The sequence below is a fragment of the Poecilia reticulata genome, chromosome 7, assembly GCF_904066995.2.
Source record: "Poecilia reticulata chromosome 7, P_reticulata-male-v2, whole genome shotgun sequence".
In the NCBI taxonomy this organism is placed as follows: domain Eukaryota; kingdom Metazoa; phylum Chordata; class Actinopteri; order Cyprinodontiformes; family Poeciliidae; genus Poecilia; species Poecilia reticulata.
The window spans coordinates 33,302,740-33,320,181 of NC_088836.1; the positions used below are offsets into that span (position 1 = coordinate 33,302,740).

The 17,442-nt window shown below is 41.2% G+C and overlaps 1 protein-coding gene across 1 annotated transcript; it reads right to left on the bottom strand.

Moving 5' to 3' along the window:
• Nucleotides 1–9,147: 9,147 nt before the first annotated feature.
• Nucleotides 9,148–16,306, bottom strand: LOC145552321 (polymeric immunoglobulin receptor-like). Its single transcript, XM_081609378.1, has 7 exons — nt 16,133–16,306; nt 11,722–12,057; nt 11,115–11,441; nt 10,975–11,034; nt 10,701–10,796; nt 10,401–10,438; nt 9,148–10,307 (listed from the first exon to the last, which is right to left on the bottom strand). Exons 1-7 carry the CDS (start codon nt 16,170–16,172, stop codon nt 10,224–10,226), a joined length of 981 nt encoding a protein of 326 aa, XP_081465504.1. The 5' UTR covers nt 16,173–16,306; the 3' UTR covers nt 9,148–10,223.
• Between the last annotated feature and the right edge of the window lie 1,136 nt (nt 16,307–17,442).

Here is a 17,442-nt window from a genome sequence, read left to right on the forward strand (position 1 = left end):
TTTCGAGCATCTAGTGTGGCGCATTTTGAGCATATAGTGCGGCGCATTTTGAGCATTTAGTGCGGTGCATTTTGAGCATATAGTGCGGCGCATTTTGAGTATCTAGTGTGGCGCATTTTGAGCATCTAGTGCGGCGCATTTTGAGCATATAGTGCAGCGCATTTTGAGCATCTAGTGCGGCGCATTTTGAGCATATAGTGCAGCGCATTTTGAGCATCTAGTGCGGCGCATTTTGAGCATCTAGTGCGGCGCATTTTGAGCATCTAGTGCGGCATGAGCGTTGAGCGCGTCCAACGCGTCCGATGCACCACATAGACGTTGAATGTAAACCAGACGCGCCTGACGCTCAAAACGCGTTTGGTGTGAATGCATCAAAGTGCATGCAGTAGAACCTGAAGCGACAGACGCAGTTTTTCACATGCATTGTTGTGAACGCACCATTGGAGGTTTGATCAGTTATATTTATGCAAATATTGATTAAACCCTCCTGCTTTTTGCTGATTATTGGGTAACACAGTACAGAAGAGTATTATATTTTAGATGACTTTTCCAATAGGTTCGGCTATCGGAGCACAGTGGGGTGTTTAAATGACACAAAATTTAAAGCATGAGCTAGCTTTAGTGACATAAACCATAAAATTCACAAACAATTGTACAAGACTCACAATTATGAAAATAAATACATGAAATAATAGTAATACTTGGCTAAGTTCTAGTTCTCAGTTTTAAATCAACTGAATCTGAATTCTACACAGTGATAAAAAAAACAGATCAATCAATTTCAGTTCCAATTAGGTTCGACTCAACACCGTTCACATGAGGACAATTTTCTACACAGCAGTTGGTTATAATGTACCAAATAAAAACTGGTCCAAAAGGTAATGTCCAAAATCCTGGGATGAAACACTGAGAGTGAAAACTGTCAGTCAGTGGTTCACATGCATAACCAACAGTGTGTTGGTGATGTGAGTGATACGGCCTACCACACCGTAGGGTGGTAGGCCTGTATCCAGTCCAGGAACTGTATTGCTGGACTACCACACTGCAGGGTGCAGCAGGACTCCAAATGGAAAAGAAGGAATCCAGTTCCAGTCCAGGTGGGAAGAATCGCCATCGAATTCACAGGAGGAATCCACCTCTGGAACAATCCAGCATAAAAAACCCTGACCTGTCAACAGACAGGACCAGAAGAATGATAGATTTTTATTAAGCTGTTTTAGCTTTAATCCTTAAATCATGTTTCTATATACATCATATCTGACATCAGTTTATCAAATTGCTCAAATTTCCAATAAAACAATTCTTTTACCTCAATTCACTTTTTGTAAATTGCAAAATAATTTTTCAAACATGGGCTGCACAGTGGCGCAGTTGGTAGAGCTGTTGCCTTGCAGCACAAAGGTTCTGGGTTCGATTCCCGGCCCCGGTCTTTCTGCATGGAGTCTCCTTGTTCTCCCTGTGCATGGTGGGTTTTCTCCAGGTACTCCGGTTTAATCCCACAGTACAAAAACATGACTGTCGGGTTAATTGGCCTCTCCAAATTGCCCCTAGGTGTGAGTGTGTGTGTGCATGGTTGTGTGTCCTGTGTGTCTCTGTGTTGCCCTCCAACAGACTGGCGACCTGTCCAGGTGACCCCGCCTCTCGCCCGGAACGTTAGCTGGAGAGGAACCAGCACCTCCCGACCCACTGAGGGACAAGGGTTAAAGAAAATGGATGGATGGATTTTTCAAACACATTAAGCATTACATTTAACCCAAAATCAGTCAAAGTTTACATTTGAATATAAAGGCTGTTATTCAACAACAATGTGACAGACAGAACCAAAACCCAAATGAAAGGCACAGAAAATACTCACTGATCGCGTTTGGGACAACAATATGGTGGCTCTCAGTCCGGACACGTGGGCCACTAGATGACGTAACAAGGCATATTTTTCATGCTTTAACCTCAATAATATCAACTTTAATTATGAACAAAGTAAGAATATATTATAATTTAGGTTTTACCTTCAGCTGAACGGAGAACGAGATGAACATCCAGGAAACCAATAGGCAATAAGAGCTAACGAGGCTAACAAGGTAGATGCTAACACTGGTTAGCAGTCTGACAGTGGCATGGCAGCCACAGGGCAGCTGTGGCTACTATGAGTAGCTGTAGTGTGAAGTGCTTTGGGTCGTCTGGACTTGATAAATAGGCTAAAGGTGATTTTGGCCATTATTTCAGGAAAGGTGATGATTTAGTTTTTTGAAGGTTGATATTCCTTCTTGTGCTTCTGTACAACGTTTGGTCAGCGTTGCAGGTGTTTCTAAATGTGCTATGGAAATAAACTTTGCGCTGCCTTGATTCTGTTGATTTATTTTTATAATGCAGCTGATTGACTCAGACTGGCTTAACTAGTTTTAGGCTGTTTGATGTTGTATGCATGTTGTGTTGTGTGTGTGAAAAGTTTTATATGAATACAGTTTGCCTTCTTACTCCTTAATGCAATCTGAAGTTTTTATTTTCTCTTCCCACAGTGGCTGGTATTTTCCTGTTGTTTTTTCATTTTGCACTGACTCCATTTGCAGGCCCTCTGATGAAAGCCCAGGCTGCCTGTTGTAAAAGCAGTCTGCAGCGATGAGCCTTTAAAACAACCAAATTAAACCTGAGGTGAAGCGTTTGCAGGACTTTAGTGTTTGTAGGAGCAAAGCTGCAGATTCTGTTGGGTTCTTGTGTTTCTGATCGTTGTCTTCCGGTTTCCTGCTGATCAGTGAAGATAAACATGGCAGCAGCAGAGCTGAAGCTCAGTTATAGCACAGCGGCACATCATGGCTGCTTCCATCCACCCGAGGCTCAGCGTAGAAAGCATCAGCCATCGTTCACTTATGGTCTATACAAAGTAAACTTCAATGTGTTGGTCTGAATTCTTGGCCCTCTGAGGCGTTTTACAGAAACTTGTTTTGCTGCGTCTTTTTTAATGTGAATGAGACATTTGACGCCCCGCCCCTTACACAGCGGCCCACTCCTTCCTGTTCAGCCGTTTTCCTAGTTTGATAACAGTGATACGATTATCGACCGGCAGAGAAACTTTAATTTCTAAAGTTTATTAAAGATGTCAACAACAGAAGACTGGTCCATCCATCATGTTGGCGCCAGAGTCTGACCCAGAGAATGCAGACGACCAACCTGCAGAACCACGCGTTAAAATGGATGCATCTCCATGGTGTAATTACTGTATTTACATCCTCTGCATTCATAATTACTACCTACAATACGGAGCACAGTTCAGCTACAGTGTCCATGCATTTCAGACACCTTTTAAAATATTAATGCTAACACAATGTTAATGACGTAACTGTGGTATGACTATGATTCATGTCACTTTCGCAGAACACATGAGTTGGATCAAGGGTTCTCCAAGACAAAGACAGAAAAACAAAAACCAAATAATTACATCCAAAACATGCAGTGCAGTTTTATCCTACAGGAGGAAGCTAACAGCTAGCATACAGCACTAACAGAAGCAGAAGACTCAATCAAACCAACGGCCAGGATGTTGCCATCACCACAACATTCATGTCTAAAATAAGATTTGCTGTCAGTTACTAGCAGCTTAGCGCTTTGCTGTGTCGCTAGTTTCTGTAGGGAGAAGGAACTGACCCTCAATCAGATGAAGTATTTTGAAAAGCCCTCTTGATACCAGCAGAGGTTCCTGAAGCTCTCATCCTTCACTGCTCTGTACAAACAGACGTTCTCCACTGATATGGGAGCATTCCTGAGAAAAACAACACTTAACCAGACACCTGTAAAGAACCTGGTGGGGTAATTACACACTCCAACCAAACAGATTGTCTACTAACTGAACCTGGACTACAAAACCGCTGTGGGGAAACCCCGGCAGATTCACAAAACTTATTAGCTGGAAATCATGACCTTGTTTAGCAGTTCCACAGCAAATGCTAGAGAATTTTTTATTTCCCTATAACAAAAAAAGTTAGAGAAAAATGAACAGACTGAAAAATATAACCCAAAACAAACATCAAGATATCTACGCAGCACAGAGAGAATAGATTTTAACGTTTTGCTCTCATATGGAGCATATAGTACATAAAACATACAAATAAGGGCTAAAAAAAGAGAATTTGGCATTTTATGATGCTTTAAAGATTATTCTCTGAGCTCCAGGGAGCCAGTGGAAGGAATCAGGTGGTGTAGAACCGGGTGGTGTAGAAGTAGGTGGTATAGAACCGGGTGATGTAGAACAGGGTGGTGTAGAACCAGGTGGTGTAGAACCAGGTGGTGTAAAACTAGATGGTGTAGAACTAGATGGTGTAGAACTAAGGACTGTAGAACTGGGTGGTGTAGAACCAGGTGGTGTAGAACTAGGTGGTGTAGAACTAGATGGTGTAGAACTAGGTGGTGTAGGACCGGGTGGTGTAGAACCACGTGGTATAGAACTAGGTGGTGTAGAACCGGGTGGTGTAGAACTAGGTGGTGTAGAACCAGGTGGTGTAGAACCGGGTGGTGTCTCTACCCTCCTGGTTCTACTCTGACCTGCTGCAGGAATCAAAGTTTCTCTGCTCTCAGACTTTCGTCCTCTGGTCCTAAAATGTTCTGCAGCTGCTAGAAGGTCCACTGAGGAACCGGCTTCATGTGGCTCTGGAGGTTCAGGTCAAAGGTCAGACCAGCTGAAATCTCTAGTTTTCTGAGATATTTTTAATGTTAAATTCAGTAACACTTTATTTGATGGGGTTTGCATAAAACTGACATTACAGTGTAAGACGTCCCCATTAATATTTATGACTGTTGACATTATAAATGAAAAGTTTATTAAAAGTCCAAAGTTAAGTATGAACTTTGTATTAAAAGTGTCATTATTTACAGAATAGCACTTCAGGACAACAGTCATAAACATTTGTGAAGACTTCTTCATGTTCATGACATTATGTCATAAACAAATAAAGTGTTAGCTTAAATTAAAATCGACATTTGAGTAGATCTCCACTCATCAGCTTCCTCTGTGACGTCTTCATTCATTTGGAAGTTCTTCATCAGAAGGAGATAAAGTTTTTATTTTTATCTCGGTTTCAGAAACTTCCTAAATGCTTTCATGCTCATTTCAGTTGCAGGACGTTTCTGTTTGCAAAGTTCATGGAATATTTCAGCCCCTTGTTTAAACTACAGATTAAAGACACCGTAATTCTAACATGTTACTTTACAGCAAACTACATTTATAACAACATGTTTGTTTTTCATATGGTTTGTTTAGATTCCTATGGACCGATGCCTGACCAACACTGGAATCATGGAGGACCTGATGAACGTCAGATGATAATAAAGTTGTTTCTCAGCATTTCAGGTGTTGCTGATCTTTATTGTCTCTATGCACCTGGAGGTTTGGTGAATTTATACCAGAAACATTTGGATCTGTCATGTGAATTATAAAGCCCAAAACCTTCTGCATAGATTCGTCTTTGTGTGTGTGTAGGTGTACTTGTTTATATTGCCATGCGGGGTCCTGAGTACGGGAGCACTCCAACGTTGAGGGGCCCGGTTATGTCGTGGGGCCCAAAATGCTGGACCCCACATGGGAAACCACTCTATGGAATGCTCTCTTAACATGCCTCATGTATTTTTTTCTCACTTGGCCCACAAGGTAGCAAAAAAAGCAAAATGTTAGAAATGTCTGTAACATGGACAGTGCAAAGCATAAATGTAAGAAATGTGTGTAAGGTGGACCCCGCAAAGCATAAAAGTTAGAAACAGGCTCCACAAGTGACCAAAAAACTGACGTGTAAAATAAAGTTTCAAATTGTGCTTATTGAAGGTGATTTTTAGTATCAAGATTTTTGGGGGACTTGCCTGACTTTTTTCCTAGATCTAGGACGTCTAGAAAGGGTGGGCCCCGCAACTCACCATTCTGCTTTCGGACCCCGCGAAGTCTATAAACAAGAACGTGTGAGTGTGCGTGTGTGTGTGTGTTTTCCGGTGCCTTACTTGTGTGTTTTTCAAATCTTTTTCTGCAGCAAACCAGCAGAACCAAAGATGACAGGATGATGACAACCAGTGTCAGAACCACAAACCGTAGAACATCTGCAGACCCTGTTGGAGGAGAAACATGTTTGTTACTCTGGGTTTCATGAGGAGCTTTGGTTCTGGTACCGGGCACCAGGTCCTTGTGTCTTCCTGCTTAACGCATCTGAAGCATGCAGATTGTAGAGACAATTAAAATAATGGAGCTTCAGTTCAACATTCATGTGCAGAAGATGTGATGTTTTGATGGTGACATGAGCTGATCACCATTTTTGAACTGAAGGTTTCCTCCATCACTCACTGTGGGTTGGTGAACCTTTAGATGTTGAGTTCTCCTGATTCAGACCAGAGGTTTCAGAGGGAAGTGAAGGTGTGAAGCTTCCTGAACTGGAGCTGAAACTGGTTCCAGTTGATGGTGTGGAGGCTGATGGGAGACAGAAGGTTTAGAGCTGAAGATGCTGAGGGAGAAATGGATGATAAACTCATAATGTTCAGAGTTTTATCTTCTTACTGGTGGAAACTCACCACAGTGGCTGACTGAATCAGTTCGGTCCAGTTTACATCGGTACCGTTCTGAGTCTGATTGGATCAGCTGTGAGTCACCAACAGAACTCCTCCTGATTTTAATCCTTTTTCATATTTGATCTGCCCAATTCAACCAGTCTGAGGTTGGAACTGGAACTGGAGGATAAAATCAAACTGTTGCGTAAAATAAGCTGCAGCTGCAGCAGCTTTTAGCAGCTAGAAATGGTGGAGTCAGAAAAGTGGAACTGTTGGAACATTTTGGCTTCAAAGATCAGAAACTCATGATGCATCTGAAGTTTAACTGACACCGAAAGTGACTTGAATTCATCCGGTTTTGTGCGGTGCTGCATCCTTCCGCCTCACTCTGCTCACTGAGGTCGACACGTTTCCTTTGATTTTATCATGATTTTACTGCAAGTAAGCCTCTGTAAAAGAAGATAACACTTATCAGAGTTCATCCCTCACTGTGCGAAAGCAGCAACATTCACGCAGGACGTTTGGCAGCAGGCCTTACATTACTGAGGCCCAAAACTTTCATGGTCTATTTATGTTATTTGCAATTATTGTCTACCTGGAAACAAGGATTCATTTTTACTGACACCTGGACAGTAATCATGATGCATTTAACTAAAACTCATTTTATTTATTATAACTTAACATGCCTGATCCAACAAGTACAAATGTACAGATTCATATAGTATTTATATTCCAGTAAAGCAAACATGCAGTTGGTTCAGTGCAGTAAGAAAAAAACAGACATTAGTGCATAAACTTCATGTCCCTGAAAGGCTCAGAGGGCCAATACTTTTCTGTGATTTAGTAATTATGGTTTAAATAGCAACAGGGATTGAGCACATCCACATGATACATGTACAACTACACTGCAAAAACACAAAATCTTACCAAATATTTGTGTAGTTTCTACTGTAAATATCTTCATGCACTTGGAAAAAATAAAAATAAAAACGTCATCCTATGTAATTCAGCTTTCTGATCCACATGCACAGACACGGTCAGGAGTCAAGTAAAAATCAAAGCTGTTATTATAGAAGATGAAGTGTGAACGTGTTCAGGTCCAGGAAATGAGTGGAGGCCAGGAGGAGACGGACAGGTGAGCGGGCTGAATATTCAGAGCAGACAGAGTTAAATGCTTCACCACCTGGAGAGTCTGATTGGATCCAGTCCACTGGGACCTGGAGAACGGAGAGGATGGGAAGAAAAGACAGCAGCAGATTTCTTCTGAATGAACCAGCTGCCTTCAGAAATAAAATAATCTTACTGCATATGGTGGCTGATTTATTCTCCAAAAGTCCAGATAAAGTGAACTCCTGATGTTTTTCCTTTCATCCCTATAGAAGCTGTATTTATTACACTGAAGCAGCAGCTCCACTGTCTCTTGCTGGTTATAATACCTACATATTTTAAACTGAGTGTAGTTTAAACCTGACTGTCCTGTTCTGCTCCGTCTTGTTTCTTGTTTCTACATATTTTTGTATACTTCCCGTTTCCTGACAATCCCGATACTCTTGCCAGACTCTGCATGTACTTCACAATGAACGGCTTCATTTCAGATTTTCTCAGTGGACGTTTCTCTTTATAATCTGTTTCGCCAGAATATCTGCCATTTCATTTCATTTCCTTCCACATCGACACGCGTGGAGCCCAGAGCAACTGTTGGAGCTCTTCTGGTTCTGCTGCTGAGTCCTGATGCGCCTCAGCGCTCCATGGCGCCATCAAGTGGATGCTGAAAATAATAACAGCAAACAAGGACACCGCAGACCAGCTTCTTGACACGAAAGTAAGTTACAAGTAACTTTTAGCAAGATAGAAGAAGTTGTTTTAAGTGAACAATTCCTTAATATTGATAAAGAAGTTATGAGTGATTTAATCTGCCAATGGAAAAATAACTTTCATCAATATTAAGGAATATTAAAGAAGGCACCTTCCTTCCTTACTTCCTTCCTTCCTTCCTTCCTTCCTTCCTACCTTCCTTCCTTCCTTCCTTCCTTCCTTCCTTCCTTCCTTCCTTCCTTCCTTCCTTCCTTCCTTCCTTCCTTCCTTCCTTCCTTCCTTCCTTCCTTCCTTCCTTCCTTCCTTCCTTCCTTCCTTCCTTCCTTCCTTCCTTCCTTCCTTCCTTCCTTCCTTCCTTCCTTCCTTCCTTCCTTCCTTCCTCTCTCATGGGGTGGGGGTCTGCTGTACAGGGGTGAACATGAAAGCAGTTATTCATACACAGAGTTGGGTTAGACTGGGATCCTAACATTGTAAACGTAGCACTGCTTAAACATTTTTACTCAAGTAGCGGTAAAAACTATTCACTCCTCTGAATCTTCATCCTGTTTCAGGTCATCTGTTGCTACCAGGTGATCCGTTGTGGATTCCAGGTTTTAATTTACATTAAACTTTGTGTTTGTCTCTGAATCGTTTTGTCTGTACTGACCAGCCGTCTGACCGCTGCTGACTGCAGAGATTTACTGGAACCCAACCCAGTTGGTTCCTGACGGCCCAACAAACTGTTTGAACTTAGTGTCAAAGTTCATTTATTTCCCTCAGAGAGCATGATGGTGGATCTGTGTCTGCTGTGTGAATCATTTACATAAAAAACACAAGAACTGAAGAAAAATCTTCTTTTATTGTTATTCTTACAGCAGAAGCATTTAATTTTATTGGTATCATTGTTTTACAAATAGCTGGGAAAAGATAATTTTTTTAAGGTTTATAATCTGAACAACGTTCATGAAAAAAAATCTACAGGACCATGACGTCCATCCACGGGACTAAAACAGCTAAAAGCTGACAACAGAAAGCAAAATTGGCAGAAAAAAAGGAAAGCTGAGGATTATTCACAAAAATTTAAATGTTTGATTACAGAATAATGTACAAAACTAATCTGACAGACAAAAAAGTGCGCATGCAGAGAGGCATGTTACTAATACACTAATGCATTATGTTACTTCTCTTAAATTTTTTAATCATTATTATTTTTATAAATTGGAATTGAAAATGTAGAAGATTAAAATCAGTAAATTCTCAATGGTATTTAAACACAAAACTTTTTCTCTAGAAAATAAAAGCAGAAGAACTCAAATTATTCTTTAATTTTATTTTATTTTTCTTCAGGCAGTTATTATTTGTTAAGCAGAACCAGAATTTAAGGTTGAATCCAGAGTTTCATTTGGGTCATAACAGTATTTACAGGTAGATCTAATAAAAATGAACATTGTGAAAAAGTTACATTTAGGAAACTCATGATGTCATATCCTAATCAGCTGATTATGGTGTGAGGATTATCAAACAAAACTAATAAAAAATCTGAGGAAGTTTCACCAGGACTGGACTGAACCTGGAGTCACATGGCAACAAAAGCTGCCCTGATCAATAACCCACAGAGGATCTATGGAGTATTGATCAGAGGAAGATGAGAGACACCAGAACCAACGACGCAGATGAGCTGAAGGTTCAGTCAGAACAGCCTGGACTTCCAGAACTGGCCTCTCTGATAAAATATAATTTTTATTGATCTGAGAAAATAAATATTGGGTTTTAATTCTGCGAGTCAGAATAATCCAAATGACAAGAAATAAAGGAAATATTTCACTCTATATATGTAACATCTGAGTTTCTCTGTGAAATGAGGGACAAAATGTTTTTTCACAATCTGAATTTCTTTTAGCTCCATGTGTATCTGATCAGTTCTCCTTCTGGTTGTTGCTGGAAGATTCAAAGTTCTCATAAATCAAGTCTCCAGAGGGGCTCTGCTTATAGGCGACAGTCTAGAAAGAATAATAATAAAACATCAGACAAACTGAGCTTTCATAAGCCAGATGCAACATTTTGATCCAGTTTTTAATTTTAGAATAAATCACCTCCATTAGTTGGCTGCCAGAGCCTCTCATCTCCAAACCTGTGGAGCAAATACTTAATTATTGTGATGAATTATTAAAATCAAAGTTTAGATCAACAAATTTTCAGTTTTGAAATAGAAAAACAACAAAGATATAAGAAAAATCAACATCACTTAAAACAAATCCAAAGTATTAAAAAGCATCTAAACTAATGAGACAAAAAGAGGATGCCATGTTTCACCACTTCATTTATAGTTTTATTTAATTATCATAACAGAAAACCTGTAAACATGAAGAGAAGTGTGTCGGCTGCTTTCTCACCTCTCAGAGATCTCTTCCTGTAGGAAACAATCAGAGCAGCTGACAGCAGGACGACGACGACGGCCAGAGTCACAACAATCACAATCAGAGGAAGAGCTGCAGACATTAACAAGCTGGATTTTACTGACACCTACAGGCGGATCATGGTACTGACTATGGACATGTCAGGGTTAATAAACTTTTTTCAAGACTTCAACCAAGGTAACAAACTCCTGGTTGTGTTGATAGTCGACCTCCAGTGGAAAAGTTATAATCTGACAGTGAACTGATTTACCTGTAGATGTTGCTCCATATTTCTGGTCCAGAGGGGACGGATCAGTGGTTTCAGAGGAGACTGTAGGATAAACATACATATTGTAAAAACCTCCTCAGTGCTTATATATTTGTGTGTATGTATATATTACTTTAACTCACCATCTGAGACACTGATTTTAAAATCCACATGTGAATTTGTCCAGTAGCTTAAACTTGAAAGGCATCTGTATCGTCCAGAGTCAGATTGGGTCAGATTCTTAATGGTCACATAAAAAACGTCTGAAGATTTGTGTTTGCTATGTCCAATGCTGTATCTGCCGCTCTGAGCTCTGACTCCATGGGTGTAAATAAGAATGTTTTCTTCTTCTTCACATTCTCCTCTGCAGAAATATAATGTTTTTCCAGAGGAACCAAAGGAACAGGCGACTGTCAGTGAGCTGCCAGCTTCTTTATAGAGGTGATGATCTTTGCCTCCATCCAGCAGAGCTGTTAGAATAATCATCAGTTACTGTCTGATCTCAGTCTGATCACATTAACACCAGTTTCACACTGGGAGCTGCCCAGTTCAACCAGCCTGAGGCTGGAAGAGGTAAACCAGCAGAAACTGACATTCATATAGATCAATTACTTTTATAAAAAAGTACAGACATGTTTAGTTTGAATTTTTTCCTTCAACTTCAGTATAAGACGAACATCAGCAGCTCTGTGAGCGACTGAAACGTCCTTTATTTATTTAGAACAAAAAGTATCTTTAATATAAACTCACCTTCTGCAACAACAGCTTTGAATTTTATGAATGTAGAAGGAGAGTCAGTCAGACCACATCTGTACAGTCCAGAGTCAGAATGGGTCACATTAGAGACTTTCACAGTTAAATTATAAGACTTGTCATGAACTCTTTCAGAATATTCAATGTTGTTTCTTCCACTTGTTTCTTTATTGGATGTTGTGTTAATAAGAATGTTTTCTCCTTGGCAGTTTTCTCTGCAGAAAATCCGCCATGGTCCAGGTGAGGGATGGCATATAATGGAGAGGTTTTCTCCAGGCAACCAATGGAAATGGTCAAAGTTTTTGAAAGAACTGCTTTTCCCAACCGGTAGAGCTACAACAAAGAAAAAAAGAAAAGTTAAAACCATAACTTCCTGTTAGGAAGTACAATCTAAGCATGTTTTCTACATCCAAATAAACACACAAGCATATATATATATATATATATATATATATATATATATATATATATATATATATATATATATATATATATATATATATATGCCTAACCTCTCTACGAGAGGACCACAGCAACCTCCCTGAACAAGCCCATCACTGTGGCAGATGTCCAAGAAAGAGTCTCAAGTATAAAAAACTGGACAGCACCAGGACCTGACATGATCCATGCCTACTGGCTAGAGAAACTCACTGCCCTCCATGAGCGACTGGCAACTCAACTGAACCAGCTGCTACAAAATGGGACTCACCCTGAATAGTTAACTGAAGGGCGCACAATCCTGATCCAGAAGAATCCCTCAAAGGGTTCAGTCCCATCCAACTATTGGCCAATAACCTGTCTCTCTACAATATGGAAGCTCATGTCAGGCATCATAGCGGCTAAGATAAGTGGGCACATGGATAAATACATGAGCACAGCACAGAAGGGCATTGGCATAAATAGCAGAGGAGCCAAACACCAACTCCTTGTAGACCACACAGTCGCCCGAGACTGCAAAACCCGACACACCAACCTGTGTACCGCTTGGATTGATTACAAGAAAGCCTATGACTCAATGCCACACACTTGGATCATTGAATGCTTAGAGATGTACAAGATCAATAGGACTCTAAGAGCCTTCATTGCAAACTCGAAGGGGCTGTGGAAAACCACCCTTGAAGCCAACTGCAAACCACTTGCACAAGTGTCCATCAAATGTGGCATATACCAAGGAGATGCTCTGTCCCCACTGCTGTTCTTCATAGGTCTGAACCCCCTCAGCCAAATCATCAACAAGACTGGCTACGGATACCGACTCAAGAATAAGGCCACAATCAGTCACCTCCTCTACATGGATGACATCAAGCTGTACGCCAAGAGGGAGCGAGACATCGACTCACTGATCCACACCACCAGGATCTACAGCATTGACATTGGGATGTCATTCGGACAAGAGAAGTGTGGTCGGATGGTTACAAAGAGAGGGAAGGTCGTCCACACAGAAGGGGTCTCACTCCCAGAAGGAACAATAGCAGACATAGAGCACAGCTACAAGTACCTGGGAATACCACAAGCAAATGGCAACCTCGTTGAGGTCACAAGGAAAGGAGCCACAGCCAAATACCTCCAACGAATAAGGCAAGTCCTGAGAAGCCAGCTCAATGGCAAGAACAAGATCCGTGCAATAAACAGCTATGCCTTACCTGTAATCAGATACCCTGCAGGAATAATTAGCTGGCCAATGGAAGAGATAAAGACCACGGATGTTAAGACTCGGAAGCTACTAACCATGCATGGAGGGTTCCACCCCAAATCTAGCACCCTGAGACTGTACACGAGCCGTAAGGAAGGAGGCAGAGGACTAGTGAGTGTGAGAGCCACTGTCCAGGATGAAACATCCAAGTTCCATAAATACATTAAGGACAAAGCCTCAATAGACGATGTGCTCAGCGAATGTCTCAGGGAATGGGGAACAGAGGACGAGGTGCTAGAGGTACCATCATGGAAGGACAAGCCCCTACATGGGATGTACCACCGACAAATAACTGAAGTGTCTCTCTCTCTCTCATTTTCTCTCTCTCTGTACACTCTCTCTACAGTGTACAGGAACATCTGTGCAGAATATGGACTGGAAGCCCCGAGATCAAAGTGGGGAAAACCCCCCGAGGGTGGTGGAGAATGACTGAGCCAAGATCCTGTGGGACTTCCAGATCCAGACAGACAAAATAGTGATGGAGAACCAACCAGACATTGTGGTGGTGGAGAAACAACAGAGGAAAGCCGTTGTGGTGGATGTAGCAATACCAAGTGATTACAACATCAGGAAAAAGAGAAACTGGAGAAACACCAGGGCCTCAGAGAGGAACTGGAAAACCTGAAGGGCGGACAATCCTGATCCAGAAGGATCTCTCAAAGAGACAGTGGTGCCTGTGGTCATCGGGGCCCTCGGGGCAGTCACCCCCAAACTGGAGCAGTGGCTAAAACAGATCCCAGGAACAACATCAGACATCTCAGTCCAGTCCAGAAATGTGCAGTTCTAGGCACAGCCAAGATACTGGAGGGGAGAGAGAGAGAGAGAGAGAGAGAGAGAGAGAGAGAGAGAGAGAGAGAGAGAGAGAGAGGGAGAGAGAAAGACAGAACACCCGCGGAGGATGAGAAGGAATGCTTATCTTTTTATATGTATATATCTTAAATCAACTCAGAAAGAACAGAGTTAATCTGAAACCTGCAGGTTGTTCCTCCAACATGCAGCTGAATTAAATACTAGAACCTCTTAAAATCCCGTGTGAACCTAATCTGGTCCAGACCAGATTTACAGAGAGCTGTTATGTTCAACACGTCCTCCAGAGGGCGCTAGAGGCTGGATGAGGAACAACAGATGTAGATAAATATCTGAACGTTTCCTAGTTCAACATAAACATTTAAACAGTCAGAAAATTACAACAGTTCCACATTAATATAATATTATACATCCAGCAAAATGAAATGAAAAGAAAATGACCTAACAGTAAAACGTCTTTTGAGTCAAAGTAAAGTAAAATATAGATGGCTAAATTCTTTAAAATCCGAACTCTTAAGAATCAGGAACATGAAGCTGAGGGCTCCAACTGTCCATGGGTTTTCTGTTTCAGGCAACTGATTGTTTGGAGCTGCAGCGCTTTGGACGCTCTGCTGTCTTGTCTTATCTTGCCATTGTTTGTTTGGGCCACTCTCAACTAAACCCATTGCGGTTTGGGCCGGCTGTGTGGGCGGGGCGTTACTCCTGTGGCCCCATCGAAGGGCATTTGGAAGTGGATGACAACGATTTGTTCCATTGTTTTCTTTTAGTTTTGTTTTGTCATTGAAGTTACTAATTTGTTTTCTTTTTGGTTTGATTTACTAATTTCTTTTGTATGTTTTGTTTTATTTCCTTTGGAATAATTGATCTTGTCTGTCCTTTTTCCTTGTGTGTTCCTTTTGTTCCAGGGACCGAGTAGTGGGCCTGAAGCCTCGTTTTTAAAAACTGTTTTAAAGAAGAATTGCTTAATAAAATATTGTGCACTGCTAAATCTGTGTTCGGGTGCATCTTGATACTTTTAAAAAGATCTCCACCTGCTGGTCACAAATGTCATCTTCTGCACATTATGACCAACTGGACCAAAACTGAACCGTTCCTGGGCTGATGCTGACTAAAACTCTGGGGTTTGAGAATCCTTGTTAAACAGCGTTTTGACAAAAACTATTTTAAAAATCTATTTAATGTTTTTCTTGATTTTTTAATTTCTTTTTAACTCTTTCTCAATGTTTCTTTCCTTCTTTTTTAATGTCACATGCTGCTTTTATCTTAATTATGTAAAGCACTTTGAAATTCCTTGCTGCTGAAATGTGCTATACAAATAAAATTTGTTTGATTTGATAAACCTCCTGCCTGAGTTTTTACTATCAACCAGATGATTCACATTTCTCTGAAATAAACTTTCTGCTTTTTGACTTGGTGATTACAGAAGTTAGAGGAAGTACAGAAATGAAGTTTTTTTTCTCAGTTCCTGTTTTTAATGTCTAATAAGATGTGGTTACAAATGCAGAAGAAGATGAATATATTAGGCTTCTTTCTCTAAGAAGCTGTTGAGGGAACAAATGTTTAAAAAATGGAGCAGAGAGAAAAGTTTCCACAGAATAACCAACATTCAGCTACTATGTTGTGGGTCGGGTCACCCAGAGTTCTGGTCCAACACAGATATACAGAGATCATCCACCGACTCTCAGACCCAAATAACCAATGATCTGTTTTCATAACTGAAGGAGAAAACCACAGAAACCAGTGGGTCACTGGGAGAACATGGAAACTATCGGAACCAGAAACGTTCTGCTGTGAGGAACCGACCACTGCTCCACCGTGAAGCCAGGAGGAAACTTCCAGGGTTTATCGATGTTTCACTGACCCACTTTCTGTGTCCTGTTAAATAAAATAATAGTAAAATATACTCACAGAGGACGAAGAAGCAGAACCAGATGCGACCGGCCATCATGCTGCAGCTCTGATGTTTCCTGTTTCTTCTATCGAAGCTCTTCTCTAACTGAAGGAGGTTCTTCCTCAGATGTGCTAATATAACTCCTCTTCTTTTCTCCTCCCAGTTTTAATGTTCCTGCCTTAAACGTGACCCTTGACCCCTCCTCTCTAGGTTTAGCTACAGTCTCATGTCTTCATGCCTTTGCAAAGTTGGCAAAATCTCAAATGTCAGAGACGACCAGCTCTTCCAAAGCATCTGAACTTTCTTGGTCGTAGTTCTGCTCCACATTCTTCTTCTGGTGGGAGGAGAGCATCCCCACCAGAGACCGACCGGTTTAGGTGGATTCTTTCCATGCTGAGGAGCAGAACCAACAGCTCTGCAGCAGAAACTCATTCCAGTTACATAAACTCAAAATCTCATTAATCAGTCAGCAGCCAGAGCTCGAGAACAGATCAACAGGTAAACAGTCTGGATGACCCAGCCTTCTGCTCTGATATGTTGGCCAGAGAAGGTTCTGGTCCAGCCGGTGACTCCAAAGTTCTGTGGGTCTGACGTTGGTCGGTGAATGTGAGAGCCTGACCCAAGTACAACCAAGGAGGCATCAACAGAACTGAGTGACCTGCACCAACAAGGACATGAGCAGGATCTGACAAACACAACAGGAACAGAAACAACATCAGGAGGCCTTCATCTTATTCCACATTTTATTCACCCTCATTCCTCTGAATCATCGTTTGAGCCTCGCTGTTCCACAACTCAGCTATTGGCGTCCTGCAGGCTTTAGACGAGTCCTTCTGCTAAATCGCTCCTGAAGCACATATTCAGCAGGACTCTGAGTCATGAGAAGGAAAGTCAGTCCTTTGATTCAGGGATGTTGGACCTGGGGAAACATCAAACCGTTCCAGGATGGGGCTGGAGTTGGACTCCCTGCTGTGAAGCACAGTGAAGACTGAGGAGATGAGGAGCCTTCACAAAACCGGGTTGGAAGAGTTTCATTTAAAGTTTGAACAATCCTGCTTTGAAAGGTCAGAGATTTCAGATGTATTCGTTTCCCAAATTGGGTAATTGATGTTACAGCAAGTCTAAAACTAAAAGACAAAGTATCAAAGATTAAAAAATAAAAAAACAAAACATACCAATACAATCAATACATAATGAATGTAAAACATCTCAGCAGTAGGACATGGTTCTCTTAAGATCATGAAGAAATTACAACTGATAATCAAATTTTCTGAAACAGGAAAGTTTTTTAAAGCACTTGACAGACACAATTACTGGAATTGAGAAC

Excerpts from the sequence above, each read along its gene's own strand:
- LOC145552321 (XM_081609378.1), bottom strand. The coding sequence starts at position 16,172 with ATGATGGCCGGTCGCATCTGGTTCTGCTTCTTCGTCCTCT. Across the intron at positions 12,058-16,132 it reads GTTCTGCTTCTTCGTCCTCT|CTCTACCGGTTGGGAAAAGC; the intron begins GTGAGTATATTT and ends TCTTTGTTGTAG. Across the intron at positions 11,442-11,721 it reads CAAAGCTGTTGTTGCAGAAG|CTCTGCTGGATGGAGGCAAA; the intron begins GTGAGTTTATAT and ends TTATTCTAACAG.